The 23,073-nt window shown below is 40.8% G+C and overlaps 1 protein-coding gene across 1 annotated transcript; it reads left to right on the forward strand.

Moving 5' to 3' along the window:
* The first annotated feature begins 787 nt into the window (after positions 1-787).
* On the forward strand, positions 788-23,031 carry vwc2l (von Willebrand factor C domain containing 2 like). The gene is made up of 4 exons (XM_058082849.2): positions 788-1,273; positions 2,376-2,891; positions 13,908-14,037; positions 21,057-23,031. Exons 2-4 carry the CDS (start codon positions 2,511-2,513, stop codon positions 21,203-21,205), a joined length of 660 nt encoding a protein of 219 aa, XP_057938832.2. The 5' UTR covers positions 788-1,273; positions 2,376-2,510; the 3' UTR covers positions 21,206-23,031.
* The last annotated feature ends 42 nt before the right edge of the window (positions 23,032-23,073 follow it).

Genomic DNA, 23,073 nt, shown 5'->3' on the forward strand with positions numbered 1-23,073 from the left:
AAGTAATAATAATGGAATGGACTCAGGATAAATGATATCAGACACTGTGGTATTCATTAAGTAATAATAATTGAATGAATTCATGATAAATGATATCAGACACTGTGGCATTCATAAAGTAACACTAATGGAATGAATTCAGGATAAATGATATCAGACACTGTGGTATTCATGAAGTAATAATAATGGAATTAATTCAGGATAAATGATATCAGTTTTAATAAAGTATAAACGTATTAGAAACACCTGTTAGTACGTGTCACTACAATCCACGATAGTATCTCTGGCAGTGATCAATCACCAGCAAAAGACTTGAGAAGCATTTTTGGGCTCTCATGATGGTTGCACAACCTAATGCATATTTCCGGCGATGGCTCTGGGGTCACAAACCCGTTTTTATGCTTCCTTTCGCTTCATGGAATACAAATCGGTTTGGAGGAAATGTGCTGCAACCGTGCTGCAGGTCATGTGTGAAAGACTCTGCGGCTGTCACGCAGGGCGCACATGCGCACGCACACAAACAAAACAGGTGTATATGCGTTTAGCCCGGGATCAAACATCCTCACGCATATTTGACAGATGGAACTATAACCTTGTGAATTCACCAGCTGCTCCTGCAGGGATCTCTGTGATTACTGACCGTGTACCTTGCACGGATTGCCTTTAACCCTTTGCACCACCAGGCAGAGGTACTGAGGTACTGGGTGGGTTGTGGGTTGTCGTGTGTGTGTGTGTGTGTGTGTGTGTAGGAGATGACGCAGCCGGGTGGGGGCGCTTTGCTCTCCTTCTCTTTTCACCACAACGCATAGCACTCAGTCGCTTTCCAGGGTGCTGAAAGTCGGAGCGTCTCCTTCCTCAGTCTGGCTCTGATCACAATGTAGGCTTCATTTTACGCTCTCCACACGCACCCCTCCGTGGGGGTTGTTCTCGTCTGGATGCTGGATTGACACACGGGAGTGATTTTATTTTGAATTATGCGTCTGCATGACTGGGAATGAATGAATGCATGTTCAGGGACTCTGAAATGAAATGTTTGGAGGTGATGTGATCTCTAAGAGGTGAGTCAGCTGAGGGGGAATTTGACGCAGAGGTACTTTAACGTGGACGTCATGTAAACATGGAGCCACAGCAGCTACAGCTCGATGTTGATGTATTGTAAAACGGAGAAGATTGTGGTTGTTTTTTTTTTGTTTTTTTTTTGGGAGGCTGCAGAAGTTTTCCAAAAGGCAGATCAACCACTGCATAGAAGTGGATTCCTAAAGTAAGAGCAACGGTGAGTTTGGACTACTGAGCCTTGCAATGGGTTTTATTTGATATCTGAAAACATGAAATTAATCCCACAGAGCGACACATCTGTGTATAAAGATTAGTGTGCTATTGTTAGCAAATAATGAAGCATGGAAATAATGAAGTGTATGGGACTTATAAACAATGTTGTTATTGGTTTCCAGTCATCTTTAATCTAATTACTATTTCAAACGTTACAACCTGTTAATGTTAGCAGTGTGAAATATGTTGTGCTATTATACAGTGATATAATCTTATAGATGTTATCTGCTCCTTCATAGAGAGATGTTCACAAGGATGAGAACCGATTCCCAGTTCAGTTCAAAGAAGTCAGCTTTTACACCAAAAGTATAGCTAAATTAAATCCTACGTCACTGAACACAGTGCACATGAAGACGATACAATACAGCAATAAAACGCTGAAATGAAATTAATAAAATAATAACAATAACTTTACCTTCACAATATAAGACCACTACAGCAAATCCTCATAGATACTGCTGCAACCTAACCTGACATGTCATGTGAAAAACATGACATGACTGCCTGTGTATGTGTATGCGTATGGCGGCCCCGTACATTGAAGACAGTTTTTTCTTATGTCCATTTAGCCTGCTTTGATTTTTGCAATAATGAGATGTAAAAATTTAAATATCTATTGCAGTACATACATAACCACAAAACAGGAAAAATCATAAGATAAGATATAACAATGAGTGGTGAACCGTTCAATTAAAAAGGAGCTGTTCAAAAGACTCGACTTGTTTGCGAACGTCACATCTCCCGGTGAGCCCGGTGTGGTCTGTGGAGTTAAAACTGTTCTTTTCAGTATGGAAGTACAGACACCATTAATGTATTAGCATTAATGTAAGAAGGTGTTTGTAAATTGATGGTATAATTCTATATAAAGCCATTTTCCCAACACAGCTTATAAAGCATACATATAGTATATGATGCCATATGCCTGTAAAGCAAATGGGAAATTGATTTATGTATATGTACAGAAGCTCCAGCAGCTATAATGGAATGTATGAAATTGTAACCATACAAGAGTGGAAATAATATCTTACTTCAATGGTGTCCCTCAGCTGCCAATTCCTCCATGAGATGATGACGACGGGGATATTATCCCAAAGGACGGATACGGATTTAACACCAGTGGTGTAGGGATGACATCCCCGTAAACCCGTTGAATGTGGATGTTTGCACCGTGTTGGTGAAGGATGGGCCCTGTCCTCTCGGCCGCCTTCGTTTTTCTGTTGGCCCTCGGCCCCAACGCCTCATTCGCAAACCCCGAGGATTACACCGCCGATGAGGGGGAGCGGACGGCCAGTGAAAGCCTCGTGTTCGATGACTACCGAGGGAAGGGATGCGTGGATGACAGTGGATTCGTCTACAAGCTCGGGGAGCGCTTCTACCCGGGTCACTCCAACTGTCCGTGTGTGTGCACGGAGGACGGGCCGGTGTGTGACCAGCCCGAGTGTCCCAAACTGCACCCCAAGTGCACCAAAGTGGAGCACAACGGCTGCTGCCCCGAGTGCAAGGAAGTCAAAAACTTTTGCGAGTACAGAGGGAAAACATACAAAATCCTGGAGGAGTTTAAGGTGAGTTATGGATTTTTTTTTGTCTGTTGGTGTGAAAAAGTGCCTCCTTCATGAGTTCAGATTTTATCGTTACATAAGCATGTTTCAGATCATCCAACAAATAGAATTATTAGTCTAAGCACAAAATGCAGTTTTTAAATGAATGTTTTTACTACTAAGGGAGAACAAAATCTAAACCTTAATGGTCCTATGTGAAAAGGTGATTGCCCCCTAAACTTAATAACTGGTTGGGCCATTCAGAGGCAACAAAACAGCCCCAGACCATCACACTACCACCACCATATTTTACTGTTGGTATGATGTTTGTCTCGTCAGACCACATAGTATTTTCCCAAAGGTCTTGGGGATGATATTGTTTTGTTCAGCAGTGGTTTTGGTCTTGGAACTCTACCATGCAGGCCATTGTTGCCTAGAGTCTTTCTTTTAGCGGAGTCATGAATACTGACCTTAATTGCATGAGGCAAGTGAGGCCTGCAGTTCTTTGGATATTGTTGTCGGGTCTTCTGTGACATCTCGGATGAGTCGTCACTGCACTCTTGTGGTCATATTGGTTGGGCGGCCACTCCTGGGAAGGTTCACTGGTCCATGTTTTCACCATTTGTGGACAATGATAATGGCTCTCACTGGGGTTGACTGGAGTCCCTAAGATTTAGAAATGACTTTATAACCTTTTCCAGACTGATGAAAAAGGTTTGGATTCTTTTTTTCTCCCTTGAAAATTAAAAATTATGTGTTCAGTTGTGTTTTCATTGACTAATATTTACATTTGTTTGATGATCTGAAACATTTAAGTGCAACAAAAAAAATGGTTTACTGCGGAGTTCAGGATGGTTGTCCTTTTCTGGTGAGTGATTGGTCCTTGGCATGGAAAACAAGGTCTAGCCAGGGTTATGAATGTGGCTGGCGGTCGGAATGGTGTCATTCCCCCTACAGCATCAGATATACCCTCAGGCAGAATTAAGAAGACAGATAAGAACATTGTATCTTGATATATAGACACTGATTCACCGCTAGAAGATGAATGGACTTTCCCTTGCAGCGTGCTCTTAGTCCATTACATCACCGTCTGCGCCCAGATACTACATAAAAAAATCGTACCTAGAAGATTTATTTAGGATAAAAAAAAAATGAAAGAGGGCTGCATGGTTGCGGGGTGGTTAGCGCACAGGCCTCGCAGCTAGGAGACCCGAGTTCAATTCCACCCTCTGCCATCTCTGTGTGGCGTTTGCATGTTCTCCCTGGTAGAAAATGAATGAATGAATAAAATGATACTTCGGCAGACAGTATTGCCCAGTTCTGCAGCTTGTAAACAGTAAAATGTACACAAATGACATATACAGTCATGTGAAGAAAGACAACCAATGGAGGTGGAACTGAGGACTGAGGCAAAAATTTGGGCAAAAATATTCATAGTAAACTGGGTTGTTTGAGAAACTTGTCCGTTTTCCATCTGCTGTAATTGGACTCGGGAATTGAAGCAATTTAAGCTTCGGCTGCATTGACTACAAACCAATTATTTTTGTATGCAGCACACATCAGAACAATGACTCTCAACCTCAGACCAGCAAAACTTCACAATCTTCACAGGCAACACATGCAATTGTTCTAAAAATGGTAAGGCATCACTTTGAATGGGTTGAACACTGACTGATGGAAACGGCAAAATGCTAGTCCTCGTTACCGGAAGGAAGCCTTAGAGTTCACAAAGTTCCTCTACAGAGAGGGATGATTGTCTGACATGTAACAGATGGTTAGCTCAAGGACGCACATCGCTCTCAAATCTCCTGAGAGTTGACTTCTTGGAGGCGGACAACTGTGTAAATGTGAGGTATGGAGAGCCCTGCGGGGGGAAAGTACAGAGGAAGGCGCTTGTTTAGTGTAGCAGCAGCATGTTTTTGCACCTTATCATAACAACATCATGGCAACAAAATAAGGCTTGACCCTGAAAAAGGCTTTAACAGAATGCCCTTACACAACAGTTGAGACAAATCCAATTATTGTGTCTGACAGGTAACAGGACACTACAAGTCTAATACATGGACGCATCTTACTCCACCTACAGTTCATTTATAATAATGATAATCCCGTTGGATTAGGAGTGAAAACTGGCCGGAGCTAATAAATTTAAAAATCCCACGTTTCTAATTGCACACAAAAAAAGACTGGGAATACGGGGAACAAAGACCAGGCGAAAACATGATGCTAACGAAGGCTCCGTTCACTGACTCACCCGTGCCACAGCTAACTAAATTAAAAAAGGAAAACAGGTAGCCCCGGCAGAAAAAGCAACAGATCTGGGCTCTGCATCACAGGTGCTCGACGAAGACTAGAGGCTCACCGACTCACGTGTACCCCGACAAAGACACAATTGTCCCTGATTCAGAGGTACTCAACAAAGATTCCAATGTACCCTTCGGTACTTGGCAAAGACCAAAGTTTCCCTGAATCACAGATGCTTGAGACCCGACTCATGGGTACTACATGAAGACTCGAGTTTCAATGACTCGCAAGTACTTGACAAAGACTTGAGTTTCACTGACTAAAAAGGTATTTGAAGAAAGCTCAAGTTTCACTGACTCACAAGTACTTCAAAAAGACATGAGTTTCACCGACTCACAGGTACTTGACAAAGATTTACGTTTCACTGACTCACATGTGCTTAAGGAAAACCCAAGTTTCACTAACTCACAGGTATTTGACAAAGAATCGGATTTCACTGACTCTTGGGTACTTGCCAAAGACTCAAGTTTCACTGGCTCAAGGATGCTTGACAAAGACTCGAGTTTCACTGACTTTCGAGTACACGAGTCTTGAGGTTCCCTCACTAACGGGTATGTGACGAAAACCTGAATTTTAAATTTCAATGACTCATGGGTGCTTGATGAAGCCCTGAGTTTCACTGACTTATGGGTACACGATGAAAACTCAAGTTCCACTGACTCAGGGGTACTCAACAAAGATTCCAATGTACTCTTCGGTACTTGGCAAAGGCCAAAGTTTCCCTGAATCACAGATGCTTGAGACCCGACTCAGGGGTTCTACATGAAGACTGGAGTTTCAATGACTCGCAAGTACTTGACAAAGACTTGAGTTTCACTGGCTCACGGATGCTTGACAAAGATTCGGTACTACAGATTAGATTAGGTACTACAAAGGCTTGAGGTTCCCTAACTAACGGGTATGTGACGAAAGCCTGAATTTTAAATTTCAATGACTCATGGGTGCTTGATGAAGCCCTGAGTTTCACTGACTTGTGGGTACACGATGAAAACTCAAGTTCCACTGACTCAGGGGTACTCAACAAAGATTCCAATATACTCTTCGGTACTTGGCAAAGGCCAAAGTTTCCCTGAATCACAGATGCTTGAGACCCGACTCAGGGGTTCTACATGAAGACTCGAGTTTCAATGACTCGCAAGTACTTGACAAAGACTTGAGTTTCACTGGCTCACGGATGCTTGACAAAGATTCGGTACTACAGATTAGATTAGGTACTACAAAGGCTTGAGGTTCCCTAACTAACGGGTATGTGACGAAAACCTGAATTTTAAATTTCAATGACTCATGGGTGCTTGATGAAGCCCTGAGTTTCACTGACTTGTGGGTACACGATGAAAACTCAAGTTCCACTGACTCAAGGGTACTCAACAAAGATTCCAATGTACTCTTCGGTACTTGGCAAAGGCCAAAGTTTCCCTGAATCACAGATGCTTGAGACCCGACTCATGGGTTCTACATGAAGACTCGAGTTCCAATGACTCGCAAGTACTTGACAAAGACTTGAGTTTCACTGGCTCACAAGTACTTCAAAAAGACATGAGTTTCACCGAATCACAGGTACTTGACGAAGATTTACGTTTCACTGACTCACATGTGCTTAAGGAAAACCCAAGTTTCACTAACTCACAGGTATCTGACAAAGAATCGGATTTCACTGACTCTTGGGTACTTGCCAAAGACTCAAGTTTCACTGGCTCAGGGATGCTTAATAAAGACTCGAGTTTCACTGACTCACAAGTACTTCAAAAAGACATGAGTTTCACCGACTCACAGGTACTTGACAAAGATTTACGTTTCACTGACTCACATGTGCTTAAGGAAAACCCAAGTTTCACTAACTCACAGGTATTTGACAAAGAATCGGATTTCACTGACTCTTGGGTACTTGACAAAGACTTGAGTTTCACTGGCTCAGGGATGCTTGACAAAGACTCGAGTTTCACTGACTTTCGAGTACACGACAAAGACAGGCAAAGAGTTTTAGTGACTGGTAGGTACTACAGAGTCTTGAGGTTCCCTAACTAACGGGTATGTGACGAAAACCTGAATTTTAAATTTCAATGACTCATGGGTGCTTGAAGAAAACTCAAGTTTCACCGACCGAGATAATTTTTTACTGACTCATGGGTACTTGCTCAGGACTCGAGTTTCAATGAATAACGGTTCCTTGACAAAGACTCGAATTTCACCGGGGTAAGTTTCGCTGACTCATGGGTGCTTGATGAAGACACGTGTTTCATCGACTCACAAAGACGTATTCCACTGATTTACAGATGTTTCACTGTCTAAGGGTTCATGATGAAGACTCAAGTTTCACTGCAGTAGGACTACATGAGAAATATGAGTATTGCACCAAAAACTCGTTGCGTATGTGCAAGTTTCTGCGCATGAGCTTTGTAATGAATGACCGCAGGGAATTGATACACCCACTTTCAGTTCAGTGAGTGACTTATAAGGACCCGAGTCAGTAAAACGAATCGCCTTTTCCAACACTAGCTGGAAGCTTTTTCTAGAATTCTTCTCATGAGAATAATCTGAGCACCTCTGCTTGGTGCATTTTAAAATGGACCAATGCTTCATGGGACTGCTTTGCAGGCATCTCACGGTTACCTCATATTGTGTTGTCTTGCTATTTTACAGACTCAATTGACTGAAGAATTTGGCCCGGGGTTCTAAAATAAATTGATTGAACCTTGAAGGCCCATTACTGGGGCGGGCTTTCCATTTCAAGGCAAGCTCATTTCACAGAAAACAACTGCCTTTTTTTTTTTTTTTTTACTAACCGCTTCTATTTCTGAGTTGAAATCACAGAACGCAATTTTTTTTTTTTAATAGCTTGTCTTCTAACTTGTAATTTCACTTTGGATATAAACTGTTCTTACTGTAATTTGAACGTCGTTTTGGTGGGAGAACGAGCATCAATATGCCATGCACAAGTAAAGACCTGCTGCACATTACACACACACACACACACACACACAACAGTAATTAGTGTCTCTGACATATACGAGATCAAACAGCTCATAATTGCGATAAAAATGATTGCTACGATTGATTTTACCATACAATTTACTGGTGTCAACAAGGGATCTAATCGGGGGAGTTTATGAAGTGAAAGCAATTAGGCTCAGAATATTTTTTATACCTGTTTGAAATGACTTGCACCAAAGTACCCTGATACACCGCCTCTGAAAATATGGCCTTAACCGGAACAACAGCCGCGTGCACACTGGAACTGTGTGCTCCAGTTTGTATCTCGACCTCTTGCCGCCTTTATATACAGTATACGTATATGTATACAGTATATATGTGTGTGTGTTCTATGGTGTGACATATTTAATTCACACACTGCTTTCTTATTTCATATGATGTGCTATTATGCAAGTAGAGCGATGCCCGCGCTGTGCCAAATGCAAATACAGTGTATTGTATATTGTTGCTGCCATTGTTATTCATAGAATCATTTCCATGCTGCGAGTTTGGCAGCCGATCAGATAAGAATCCAAATTGGTGTAAGCTGGATCCTTAAGCCTCCATTTAAATAATTGTCCTGCCTCTGCGATGGATTTCTGTGTGCGCTGCACTTTTTTCCCTATTTAGCAACTTCAAACTGACACGTAATTGATAATGCGCTGCTGAGCTCAGGCCCCCGTAAAGGAGATGGATGCCGAGTAATAACATTACATTGACAAAAGGGCCGTGCATGCTTTTCGTTTTGTCAGTCCTGCTCTCATCTGCTTTTAAATCGGTTGTTGAGGAGGCCCGAGAACGGAGATCTTTTAACGCAGAATATTCAACTATGTAATATTGCTCGGTAAAACCTCACTCCCTGACACCTTAAGGGTCGCGCTGGATGTCGGGATGACGGCATTCCATTCTGCGGACGTTGGTTGAACAAAGGCGGGTGACATCTAATCCTACATTGTTGAGACATCATGTAAACATGAGACCATGTGACACAAGCAGGAAGTGCGAGGAAGGCTTGAATTCACCCTGAACGTCTGGCCTTTGTAGACCGGGTAGACCTCGTAGGATGCAGACCCCGGATTCAGACACGGCAACATGCTTCCGTGTTCTGCCTCGCTTGACGCCATTCAACCAATAGTGTAACATCGTTGCCGTACACGTTGATGTTTCTGTGTGGTATGCAGTGAAGAGGTCTCACTCTGTACCGCCTCGGAACTACACAGCTAATAACAAGTAATCGATTCCGATCGGATGAGCATCAAAACACACCTGTCAGTCACATGTTGCAGTACTTTTGCTCACATGAAAAATGAGTGGTTTGAAACAAAAGCAGCTATCTTCTAAGTTGTGTAAAGTAAAATAATTGGCTTCACTGTTCCGATACTTCTGCAGAATGTGGAGGATATATCGTTTTGTCAAGTAGAAGGGCAAAAGCTTTTCCTAATTTTCAATGTAGTGGCTAAATGATGGAGGCTTTCTGCATCTGTGTTGCTGCCAGTAATGGTTCTATCACTGAATTGTTCCTCCCCTCAGCCAAGGGCACTGACTCACTCTGACCTCATATGATGACGAATGCAGGCTTTTGGACTTGTTGCCGTCTGGTTGCTCCCTTTAATCATCAGTCGGCAGCCCATAGGGTCCTCTTTCTAGTGGAAAACCGAAAACATTACATACTGATTTTTCCGTTTTTTTATTTTTAATGTTGTCTCTGTTTGATGGTCCATCCTGGATCTTCTTACGACTGGCACAATAATAATATAACAATTCTAACATTATAATAATGGTAGTCATTATCATCATCATGATAGTAACACAGGCTACAGTTGTGGTCGTACTACAGCTAAAACTCAACTCGGAATCCCTGAGGTCACTTCCTGTCCACACGACCGGAAGGCATTTACTTAAACACACATGAACAGTCTACTATATGTCTACTATACTGGGTAATATGAGTGTAACAGTGACTATAGGGGTGTTATTTCATGTCTGTATGGCTCTAATAATAGCGTTTTTAGAAAGTCGTAAATAGGTTTTCTATGCTCTGAATGCGAAAATATTCCATTTATTAAATGCTTCACAATACTTCAAGAATTATTCTAGATTATTCGTATTTATTACTAACAATCAAACCTATTTTAATAATATTATTATATAGTATGTGTGTCCTTACTTTGAACATTTTTATTTTCTCTTATCCTTATGATTTTTTATAATTGTCAGCAGCTTTTTACCACCTAAAAAACATTGCCAAAATGGAGGGAATAGTGTGTAAGACAGATTTAGGGAGACTAATCCATGCCTTTGTCACCAGTAGGATAGACCAGGGGTTCTTAAAATTTTTGACGTTGAATCACAATTTTTTTTCTAGTGCAGAGTGACCTGGGGCCCATTTAATATTGACACTCTATAGATTTGATTGATTTAATTAATTTGTTTTCAATAATAAATCAAACCCACTCGCAGTTTTACAAGCTAACGAGCTAAAAACTGAATAAAGTTTAATGAATAATTAAACTAATAATTAATAATTCATGGAAAAAAACAAGAAAAAATTTAGTCAGGCTTATTAATAATATATATATATGAAGAGCTTGCAACCAAAAGGCGCTAAATCCAATTTTCACTAAGTTGCATGTTTTTCATGAGTTTAATAGACCTCTGTCATTTTAAAAAATATGAAAAAAAGTGATATGAAATTTATGCTTTCAACCAAAAGGAGCTAAATCCCTTTCTTTATTCTTTATTCTGATTGGCCCAAGTTTCCCATCTATTGATAATCTGACCAATCAGAGAGAAGAATACAATTGGCACTGCACATACAGAAAGCCAGTATCAGTGCGCATCCTGTTTTGTTTGTGTACATTACTATATTATATATAGTTACAGTATGTTATGCAATTCAGGAGAACACAAATTGTGTTTTTACAGTATTCTGTAACATGGAAGTTTTTTTTTTTTACGCCATAAAAGGCATGTGACACCTCCAACTTTCATGAGAAACATTATTTTACTTGTACTAAAAAACATACAATGTAAAGAGTTTGTAATGAGATGATTTTTGTCACTGTCACCTTCATGGTGCAGTCAAATATGAGCACTGCTTTTAATAAAATTTTTATTAATTTAATTAATAATAATTATTTTGTATTGTATGTTGAGAATGGCTTCTGTGTTGTAATTATTTTATTAGCATAGCACATTTAAGCACCTTACATTCTTTTACAACAATGCCATTGAAGAAGTTAAAGGTGACTTCAAATTTATTTCAGCCAAAAGGCGCTAAATCCATCATTTCAGCCAAAAGGCGCTAAATCCGAAAAAAAATTTTTTTAAAAAAATATATAATACATGGTGTGTGCAGGATTTTTATAGCATACATTTTTATGACCTATATTGATAGCTCTTTCATTTGCAGTATAGACTTGATGACCAAATAGATTGATATGTGCGTAATTAAAAATCATTGATTTTCTCGAAATCAGTCAAAATGGATTTAGCGCCTTTTATATATAAATCAATCAATCAATAAAAAAGGTAGTGATAAAAAGCCATTCCTCATTAAGTCAGGATTGTGCTTACTTTTTTTTTGTCTTTTTATTGTCTTTTTTTGCCTTTATCATTTAGGCAAAAATCATATCATTTTGATAACCTACTACGTGGCCCACTGGTGCAAAACTATACGTTTTTTGCGGCCCTATGGTTAAGAATCACTGGGCTAGACTATTATAACAGCCTTATCACCAGGTTCTCTTAACGGGCTGTAAAACAGCTGCAGCACATCCAGAATGCTGCTGCTTGAGTCCTAACTAGAGCCAGGAAATATAACCACATTAGTCCAGTACTCAGGTCTCTGCACCGGCTTCCTGTCGCTCATAGAATAGACTTTAAAACACATGTCTTTTCATGGGCTTGCACCAAAGTACATCCCTGACATGTTTGAGCCACATGAACCATCCGGAGCTCTGAGAAAGCTCAAGGAGTGATGCCCAGAATCGAGGCTGAGCTTCAGTTTTATGCTGCTCAAATCAAGTCTTCCAGAATATGTGTGACAATCCTCAACTTTGACAATGTTCAAATGCAGGATGAAAAGGCTTCTATTCAAGTGTGGATATGACAACTGAAAGTATTTTATCCGCAGTCTTTTCTGTTAAGTACTTTGAATCACCTCCTTGTATGAATTGTGCTCTAAAATAAGCCCGTCTTCATTATTTTTTCACACAGGAAGTCAACATAATTTAAATGCAAGCAGGCATTTTTGGAATGTTTTCATGGGCTGGGTGCAAAAAAAACTTCTATTTTTTTCAGCTAAACAAGAAGACTAAAACTTTCTTCTTTCTTCCTTCTTTAGTAAGTCACCTTCAAGAGTCCTTTTCCAACATCTACTCAAAACATAGCTGTACTGACCTTGGATGTTGCCTGCTGTTTTTGTTCTCCACACAATTGACAATCTGACAATTACTCTTGCAATAAATATAAACTTCAAATGAATAATTGTATAATATATTCAAGCTCTATTTTCTATAAGTGTGCTGAGAGACAACAACAATGTTCGTTCAGTAAGATAAGCGAACTGTGACATTTCATGGCCAAGAGCTCTGTCCCACAATTCTGTCTAAAAATTGATGGAAATTTCAAATATTTTGGCTTTGGTGTCCTAAAAAAAACATTTACTTAAGTATGAGTAACGTCTTCATTGAGCGCAGCTTAAGGTAAATCGAACATTTGAGTAACATCTGCTTAAGTACGAGTAACGACAGACAAACACTTGAGATCTTGACTCTTTTGTAGTCTCCTTAACATGACCTTCACTTCACTCTCCAGGCAATACTAATCAACTGACTGCTACAGTAGCTACTGGCTCGTTGTAAAAGCATATTTGGATCACTATTACCTTGTACCAAGCTAAAACTCGACACTCAACGTCACTTCCTGTCCACCCCACACTCAGTTCCTGTAGCACCGGAATACATTTACAGCAACAGACATAAGATTTATTTATTTTTATTTCTATTTTATGTCTAATATATTGGGCAATAGGAGTGTAATGTTGACTATAGGGGTGCTATTTCATGTTTAGAGGGCTCTAATAATGTTGCAAAGATTTTCAACAGATTTTCTATGGTCTTACTACGGAAAACTTCAATTTATAAGCAATAAATCCTATTACGCTTAAATTCACTTATCAGGGTTGGATCCTTATAGGCGGGAGTACTATACTAATTATTTTATACCACTATCACACTTCCACCTGCCGAACACTCATGAAAGCGAGTACGTTTCTGGTGAGCAACGGCAAAAAAGTAGATAAAAAAAAAAAAAACGTCAGAGTAACATGAGAATTGAGGAAGTTTGAACATGTACGTAGGTATGTCTGATTTATTTTTATTTATCTTTTTATTTTTTTTTAAGTACACTGGTTTCTCTAAATCCCTAAACTCAGTGAGACATAGCAACTTTCAATGAAGTATTAGGTAGTATTAGGTAGTAGCAAGGGCTGAGAAGAAGTGGTAAAATAAGCTATTAAGTGTTTCCAACAGAGGCAATCGTATTAAAAATATTTATTGTGTCAATTTTATGTCAACCCCTGGCTCTGTCTGTTAAAATAAGAGTAAAAAAGGCTATACCACTCATTAATAATTTCATTTAGAAATTGGTGAGTTTAATATAAAATGTTGAATTTGGGAATAAACACCACCACCACACATTCACCACCAACTCAGTGAATCATCTAACCCACATTCTCTCTCTCTCCTCCTCCTCTGCCCACAGCCGTCACCTTGCGAGTGGTGCCGCTGCGAACCAAATAACGAGGTGCACTGTGTGGTGTCCGACTGTGCCGTCCCAGAGTGCGTCAACCCCGTGTACGAGCCGGAGCAATGCTGCCCCATCTGTAAAAACGGTAAACACTTCTAAAGTTGGTACACACACTCCATTAACCGTATAATCCCATATTACTGTAATAGATGTATTATGAATTGGAATTATTATTACCACAGGCCCACTGGACAGTAATGAGTGGTGGTAGTTTTAATTCTAACTGACAGACTAAGCAGAGTATACATTAGCTCATTGATTCAAGTCAAGTAGAAGAAGGAGTAATGGGTCTTTGGAAAGGCTTTTATCGTATCACCCAGTGGCCAGATGTACATTAGCCAATGCACCCAAAATTAATACAGTAATATCATTAATATTTTACAATGTGAAATGCAGTATTAAATGCAAAAAGGTGTACATAACTGTAGGAATTTCAATTTGGGTCACATACTAGGGTCAAATAGCCAATACCTGCTTGGAAAAGTAAATAAGAATACTTGATAAGTCATCATTGAAGAGTGTTGCCGTTCTGAGGTTTCCTGTGTAAATGGCTTCAGCCAACTTGGGGTCTTTGTTGCAGTTCTCAGGGCATTGGATTGATGGTAAATGGACTGGTTAGGTTGCCATACAGGACATTTCACCTCTCATTCAAACAGGCTTCTTTAGTTCATGCTGAAGGACTAGATAGGACAGCTCCAGTCAGGAGACTACAGCCTGCTCGGATGAGAGGAGAAACATCTTCCAGTTGCTATCGATTCGATGAAGCTAAGAATATTCAACGGTGTTATTAGGGTAACGAATCCAACCCAACTGAACTGTTCATTTCACCTCTCATCCCAGTAGGCTTCATCAGATAACACTCAAGACTACATTGGACAACTCAAGTCAATAGAGTAGAACCTGCTTGGGTGGTATTCTCAGGGTATTGAATCCATCCAAGGGGGGCTGTTCACGATGTCTTAGAAGCTCAATAGTCCCGTTGCGATGGAGTCAATGCCCTGAGAATACAATGAATACAATGATGTGGATGAATGAGAATATTAACAGGCATTCTCATGGCACAGAATCTATCCAAGTGGACTGTTTAGGATGTCTTAGAAGATGTTTCGCCACTCATCCGAGCACGCTTTGTCAGTTCATGCTCTGTGACTACGTGGGACAAACACGAGTCAGACTTGTTTGTCCCACCCAGTGAAGCTCCAGTGTCCATGCTGTCATTTTAAGTAATCAAACCAGATTAATTACATCTGCGTATCGGCACTCCAGACTAACCTGTCTACATGGGTGGCTGTAGGAACCAAATAGACATCACATTGTATGCTTATACAGTAAAGTCTCGTTATATCGATATTCTCGGGAGTCGGAAAAATACCGATATAACCGGACTATCCATATATCTGATCCTGCGCCGAACTGCATTAAAAGTGGGCAATAATGCACTCGACGTTGTTCTATAGTATAGAACAATGTCGAGCAGCTTAAATCAATCTTTGCTTAAGGATTTCAATACCAAACGATAAAAGCGATAAAAAGATATCTGAATACAACACAATTAAATACATGTATTTGTACGCTTGTGTCTTCGTTGGAATAGGTGTGTATGCTATGTCAGTTGGTTTTTCTGTTGCAGGCATGTGTTTGGCCAGCTATGTTGGGCGGGTTGAGCATGACCTGTGAACCAGGAAGTGCGGGAATCGGTGTGTGTGCTGCGCTCTGGTGGTGGAAGTGTGAAAAATAAAGTTGACTGGAAGCAGCCGTTCGCCGTGTTCTTTTTTGGTATTGAAATCCTTAAGCAAAGATTGATTTAAGCTGCTTTTGTATCGATATAAGCAGACCAAATTGGCTGGCGGGAGATGAAAAGGGCATCGTAGTAACCGGATTATCATAATAACCGGGTATCGTACTAACGGAACTAATTATATCATAAAAGACTAGAAATTTGCCGGGAAATGAAAATAGTATCGTAATAAGTAGTAATTCGTTATAACCGATATCGATATAACGAGACTTTACTGTAGTTACAACGTGCACTGTCAAATTGTGGTGCTCACTGTGCTTGTGTACCGTGGTGATACTGAAAAACATGCGCACCAATCAGGTTTGTGACCTCACCCAACGATGTTTTCCCTGAACCTCCGTCCGTCATTGGTGATACAGTACATGTGATTTCGTCCTCATTTCTGCTGAATGATTAACGTCAGAGATAATCACTTCCGTGCACTATCGCTGTATTTCGGGCTCACCATTAGACTCCTGATATGCCATTCAAAACTTCCAAGTCAGATCCTTCTCTTTGTCTCAAGTGGCAGATGCCCTCTAGGCCCTGACAATGTCACTCGTTAAAATTCATGCTGAAGTTTGTACCTTTTCTCTCGGCGCTCCCTCCTATTGCTTTGTAGAACTGTAGCACTCGTCTGCATTTGTGTGCTTATAATGCCTCCCTCACCTTCAGGGCAAAAGAAAAAGCGATATGAAATGAACTAATTGGCTAGTGATTGATTACAGGACTATCGCACTGTCTGCTCTCTGGCAGCACATTATTCAGTCCTTGATTCAGAGTTGTGCATACCACAAAAAAAAAAATGAAACTCGTAGGTCAGAGAGTAAAGTGATGATTTATATGGGCCTTTGAACAGATAACAATGGCGTGTACTACCAGTCGCCTCCCAACAGAGTATTCTTACGCTTGCTGATGTGAACATGGATGCACACAACATTGCATAGCGACAACACGCCATTGCCATATTTGGTAAAACTTGATACTTTATCACAGACTGTTTATGTGCTTGAATATCTGCTATAGTTGCTATTTGGATGAGCAAAGGGACTCAGTAGTTCACTCTTTGATATCTGAGTTTATGAATGTGAGCATCTATTAACTGACAGAGAAAGGAGGGATGGCTAATTGAGTGAATTCTAGTATTGTGTAAAAATATTTTTTTAAAGAAATCGCACAAGACTATTTGTCTTGGTTCTCGTGTTGCCACGCAATGACACCCAATTGCAGACATAAGATAAATGGCCTTTTCAACAGCCACTCACATTTTCTATCTGATGTTTTCTTCTTTTATGTCACGCTTCTTCCTCTTCTTTGTCACAATGGTGACTACATACTCTGACTTAATAACACACACTCTAACAGGCCTACCGAAGCTTCTTGGCAAGAGATAATCCATCCTGAAAGGACACAGTGACAACCCTTGGCATTTAAGGGTAGGCCTGTCATCTCTACTCTCCCTCGGGGGGCGCCAGGTCGGGCTCTGGCAGAAAAATAAATCTCAATACAAGTGGCCCTGGTGTGTGTGTGTGTGTGTGTGCAGGGAAGAGCATAATGAGGGCAGCACTGCTCAAACATTTGGGACAAAAGGCAAAAGGGCAGACAACGGACCCCAAAACAGGATGCAGTAGCTTGCAGGTGCGGTGACAAGGTGCTGTTTGCTCTTTAAGCAGTCACTTCTCATCGTCTTTTATGATGTTTGGAAATCTGAGCTAAGTCATACTGAAACTTGCGAGTACTCAACAAAAACTCGAGTTTCACTGACTAAAGAGTACCTGACGAAAACTCAAGCTTAACTGACTCACGAGTGCTTGACCAAGACCCAGTTTCACAGACTCTTGGGTATTCAACAGACTCAAGTTTCACTGACTTATGAGTACCTGACAAAAACACGATAGCAACAGATCTGGTCCTTACCTCAAATCAACTATGCACCGCAGGTCCTCCACAAAGACTCTGGTTTCATTGACTCACTGGTACTCAATGACAGCCGAGTTTGACTGACTCACAGGTACTCAGTGAAGACATGAGTTTCACTGACTCAAGACTGCTAGACAATGATTCGAGTTGCACCGACTCTTGGGTATTTGATGACGACTTGTGTTTCACTAACTCGTGGATGGTCAACAAACACTTGGGATTCACTGACTCGAGGGTACTCAACAAAGATAGGCGCTTGACTAAGACTAAGAGACTCACGAGTACTTGATGACGACTTGTGTTTCACTGACTCATGGATGGTCAACAAAGACTTGGGTTTCACTGACTCGAGGGTATTCAACAAAGATAGGCGCTCGACTAAGAGACTCACTGACTCACGAGTACTTGATGACGACTTGTGTTTGACTGACTCATGGATGGCCAACAAAGACTTGGGTTTCACTGATTTGAGGGTACTCAACAAAGAGAGGCGCTCGACTAAGACTAAGAGACTCACGAGTACTTGATGACCACTTGTGTTTCACTGACTGATGGATGGTCAACAAAGACTTAGGTTTCACTGACTCGAGGGTACTCAACAAAGATAGGCGCTCGACTAAGACTAAAAGACTCACTGACTCACGAGTACTTGATGACGACTTGTGTTCCACTGACTGATGGATGGTCAACAAAGACTTGTGTTTCACTGACTTCAGGGTACTCAACAAAGATAGGCGCTAGACTAAGACTAAAAGACTCACTGACTCACGAGTACTTGATGACAACTTGTGTTTCACTGACTGATGGATGGTCAACAAAGACGGGTTTCACTGACTCGAGGGTACTCAACAAAGATAGGCGCTCGACTAAGACTAAGAGACTCACTAACTCACGAGTACTTGATGACGACTTGTGTTTCACTGACTGATGGATGGTCAACAAAGACTTGTGTTTCACTGACTTCAGGGTACTCAACAAAGATAGGCGCTAGACTAAGACTAAGAGACTCACTGACTCACAAGTACTTGATGACGACTTGTGTTTCACTGACTGATGGATGGTCAACAAAGAGTTCACAGACTCGAGGGTACTCAACAAAGATAGGCGCTCGACTAACAGACTCACTGACTCAGAAGTACTTGCCAAAAACTTGATAGCACCAGATCGAGTCCTTGCCTCAAATCAACTATGCACTGCAGGTTCTCCACAAAGACTCCGGACAATGATTCGAGTTGCACTGACCCTTGGGTATTTGATGAAGACTTGTGTTTCACTGACTCAAGGGTACGCGCTCCACTAAGACTAAGAGTCTCACTGACTCACAAGTACTTGACAAAAGCCCAAGTTTTTGGGTTAATCAAGTTTCACTGACTCACAGGTGATTTAGTACAAGAGCACTGCCACTATTTGACTAATTGTGCGAACAAAATAATCATTTTCTTCTTCTTCTCTTGGTTTAATGGTGGTTTGCAAACATAAGGGTGTCGTAAAAAGCTCTTGCATTAATAACATGATTGGAATTACATCTGTGACTACATATTCCTTAATCACGAGCATGGCCATTACAGTTTGTTGAAGATTTTTTTAGCAATGTGTGCAGAGGCTAACTCATTAAAAAAGTTAGCCAGGCTACATCCATTTTTCGCAAATACTGAGCAAAATTGGCCATTGGTGTATTGCATCAATAACAGGAAGAACTTTTGGAATGAATTAATGGACATTTTAGTCACTAACCCAAAAAGTGTTGAGCAACTCTGATTGTGCTATGTGAGTGTGCGTGTCAAGAAGGTGTGCAATAATAATATCTAACATCATTAAACACTCGTGATACAGTCAGTGAAGATGAATTTCTCCTTCGGGAGCAATAAATCTCATGTGATGATGGAGGAACATTATTGATAATAGTACCATCGGGCTTACAAATAAACAATAAAACTGATCACTTAACATTTAGTGTATTTTGCATGAGGAAGGCGACTATTGCACAGGAGTCTTGCTCTCTTCATGTCTACTTTTGATTTATATGACAACCCATTTATGAGGCAAACTAATTGGGCCTAAATTACTTATGCCCCAGGCTGGTTGCTTCCTCGTGGTGAAACAACATACAGTGAAACAGCGTCTGCTTGTTGAAGAGTATACTGCCTAAAAAAACAGATTTATGTTTGTCTATGTCAGGGGTGGGCAAACTACGGCCCGGGGGCCACATCCGGCCCGCCAAGTGTTTGAATACGGCCCGCCCAATCTTTCCAAAGTATTTCATTTAAACTCAACATACAACCTGGCATCATGGCCTGAGCCAACCTTTTGATGGTTTTATCAATTTCGTTTTTTGACATGGTCTGTTGTTTACAAAGTGCTCCTGAAAAAAGGGACACAAGCACATAATAATAATAATAATTATTATTATTATTAGATTATTATAATTATTATTAGAACTATTATGACTATTATAATTATTATATTACTGCTAATTATTATATTAATTATATATAATATTATTGTTATATTTGCATATTTTACATAGTAATAATATAATAATTATTATTTTAATTTTATTGTAATTATTATAATATTTTATTATTTTTAAAATATTTAAATATGAATATAAAATAATAAATAATAATAGCAGATTGCATGACAATTTTACAGATACAATAATACCAGGTGGACTGTTACGTGTAAAATATATAGTCTGCCCCCCGTAAATTTTGTCATATCAATGCGGCCCGCGAGTCAAAAAGTTTGCCCACCCCTGGTCTATGTGATTCCTGTAAACATGAAGATTTCCATCAATATTAGCAATGAAAGTTACCGAGCGAACTGAAATTATGGGCCATCAGATCTCTCTGTAGCCACCCAAGGGACACCGGAATGTGGACTAATTCAAAGTCACTGTTACGCCTTTTAAAGTGACTGAACGATTGACTAAAATAATTAAAACTGGGAAGGATTCGTGGCACCTGCTGGCTCATCTGCATCCAATCATTTCAAGGGAGAAACGTGTTTTTGTGAATGGGCTGCATGCACTATGGCGTTTTTATTCCGACTCGTCTGATGTGATGAACCGCTCACCGAACTGATTATCGTCCCCTTTTTCGTGTGTTTCTTCTATTTTTGAGCCACTGTGCTCAGCCAAGCCGATGCCTGGCAGACGACCATGCTTGCAGCGCATTAGGATGCAAAGCGGTCTACGTCCAGGGAGAAGGGGAGACTAACAAAAGAGCTTAAGTGTTGCAAAAACAAGCCCGTCTGAGCATGCCTCTGAAAAGATCTGCACATCTGCTCTGACTTTCCCCAACTCCGTATATATATATGCCTCCACCAGGAGAAGCTCTCAGGAGAACCACATCCGCTGCTTGTCGCTTTAATTCCTCCTTTTATGTCTCTGTGTCTGTCCCTGGCAGGTCCAAATTGCTTCGCTGGATCGACGATCATCCCAGCCGGGATTGAGGTAAAAGTGGACGACTGCACCATCTGCCGCTGCCATAACGGAGATTGGTGGAAGCCGGCTCAGTGCTTGCGGCGCGAGTGCCTGAACGGCCAGTCGTCATAGAGACACTCCAGCGGGGGACGGTGGATCAGCTCAGGCGAGGCCCTGCATACCTACTGCACCGTTTTATATGATTGACAGGGCAGGAGCACAATTCCAGAACAATCTGATGACACTGTCAAAACCTTCAGATGGGTTTGCCACAGAGATGATGTTGATGATGACAAAACTGGTCTCCAGTCTATTTCCATCATTTTCCCCCTCATATTTTCAGAAGTTGCTGCTGTCACATACAAAAAAATGTGGAATATTTCCTCACAACGGGCAAGGAATGAATCATGCTGATCGGTTTTGTTGTTCCTGTCGGTTATAGCCAAGCGTCAGGCGGCGAAAGACACGCAAGCACACTCGTACGGGTTGCTTTTTGTCAACTGACACCAGTGAAAGCGGCCACCCGTTCTCTCTCAAAGCTTGTTTACAACATGCACACCACATGGATATGTTTGTCTTCTGAAAATATGGCATTGATTCACTTCCGGCACTTAGAAGATGTTACTGTCAGTTAAGTAGATTGCGAGAAATCCACAGAAAAGCTTTTTGATTCATTCCACCTGCTCGTGTTTAATTAGTTCAGCAAACATGTTCATGGTAGTTCTTGGCAATATTACAAAATGCATTAAAACACTTTAACGTTTTTTTTTTTTTTCTCGCTTTTCCCTGTTTGAGTCAATTGCATGAATGGTTTGGGCTTAGTTTGAACAAGTTGTGATCCTAAAGGTACTTGAATCATTCACATTGGGTAAGATCTCACAGCCAACCCGAATGGTACAGTCCACCCATGTCCGGCTAAAAACTGTCGCCTCAGATTTGAAGGTTGTGATTATTAGTTCATTGATCAAATGAGTTGAGATAACATCTGCAACAACTTTTACCAACAATTTCCAAGTTAAGCTTTGACATTTCACCGTGCTTCCCTCCGCATTTGAGAAGCACTGCCTTACAGTATAGGCCATTATTTCTGACTGACTGTCATGGATGTTTTTTTTTTCCGCCTTCAAGGTTCACATCCTCTAAATATCACCACAAACTATGTGTTTGCACTTGCAAACAAAGTAAACGCGTGCCAAGAGCAGACTGCTTCCATTTCCCTTAATCAAGCAGTATTCAGTGATAAATCCTCCAGCTGGTTGCTTGGCGGTGCTGCAGCTTGCATGCTGGGAACTCTGAACAAGGAGCACACAAAAGAGGCACCCTGCAAATGCTTTTAAGCAGAATTAAAATGCACATTGTCATCTTGAGCAAGCACTCGCGTTCCATTCCTCCTCAGTGTTCCAGGCACAGAGCAGCACCGCTAATGCCTTTACTTCCAAATTGCGAAAAAAAAAAAACTCTTACCCCATTATGTTTTAATGGCTCTGATGTGGAGTGTTGTAGATGGGCGCTGACAATATTGTTTTAATAACAGTACTGTGCAAAAGCCATGAGCTTTTTGTTTTAGCAAGGCTGTAATGACCGTATGTAAGTAAACGTCACTCGGTGACAGACCTCCACCAAGGCTGACTGGGGAATGGGGGAAAAAAATGTACTGCCTTGTATTATAGTTGGAAGGCTAGTTCCTGTGTGTTCCTGTGTGCAGCAGCTTTATAGAAATACTCGGCAGAATTACATATGTTCTTCATAGTATAGTGGTACCTCGGTTTTTGGAGGATATGTTTTTCTTCGGAAATTATTGCCAATTATTTGCACACTTGGTTATCATGCAACTAACATTCATTTGCCTGCACATAATTCTGCAAAATCTAGTGCATCCATGCCATAGTGACCTGGTCTGTGAAGTATAGATAATGGTTCTTTTGGAGTTGTGACACTGACAGATTCCAAAGGATCCTTTAATCCAGAGGTAGGGAACCTATGGCTCGGGAGCCAGGTAG

The sequence above is a fragment of the Doryrhamphus excisus genome, linkage group LG12, assembly GCF_037039965.1.
Source record: "Doryrhamphus excisus strain RoL-2023G ecotype Guam linkage group LG12, RoL_Dexc_Guam_v1.1, whole genome shotgun sequence".
Classification (NCBI taxonomy): Eukaryota; Metazoa; Chordata; class Actinopteri; order Syngnathiformes; family Syngnathidae; genus Doryrhamphus; species Doryrhamphus excisus.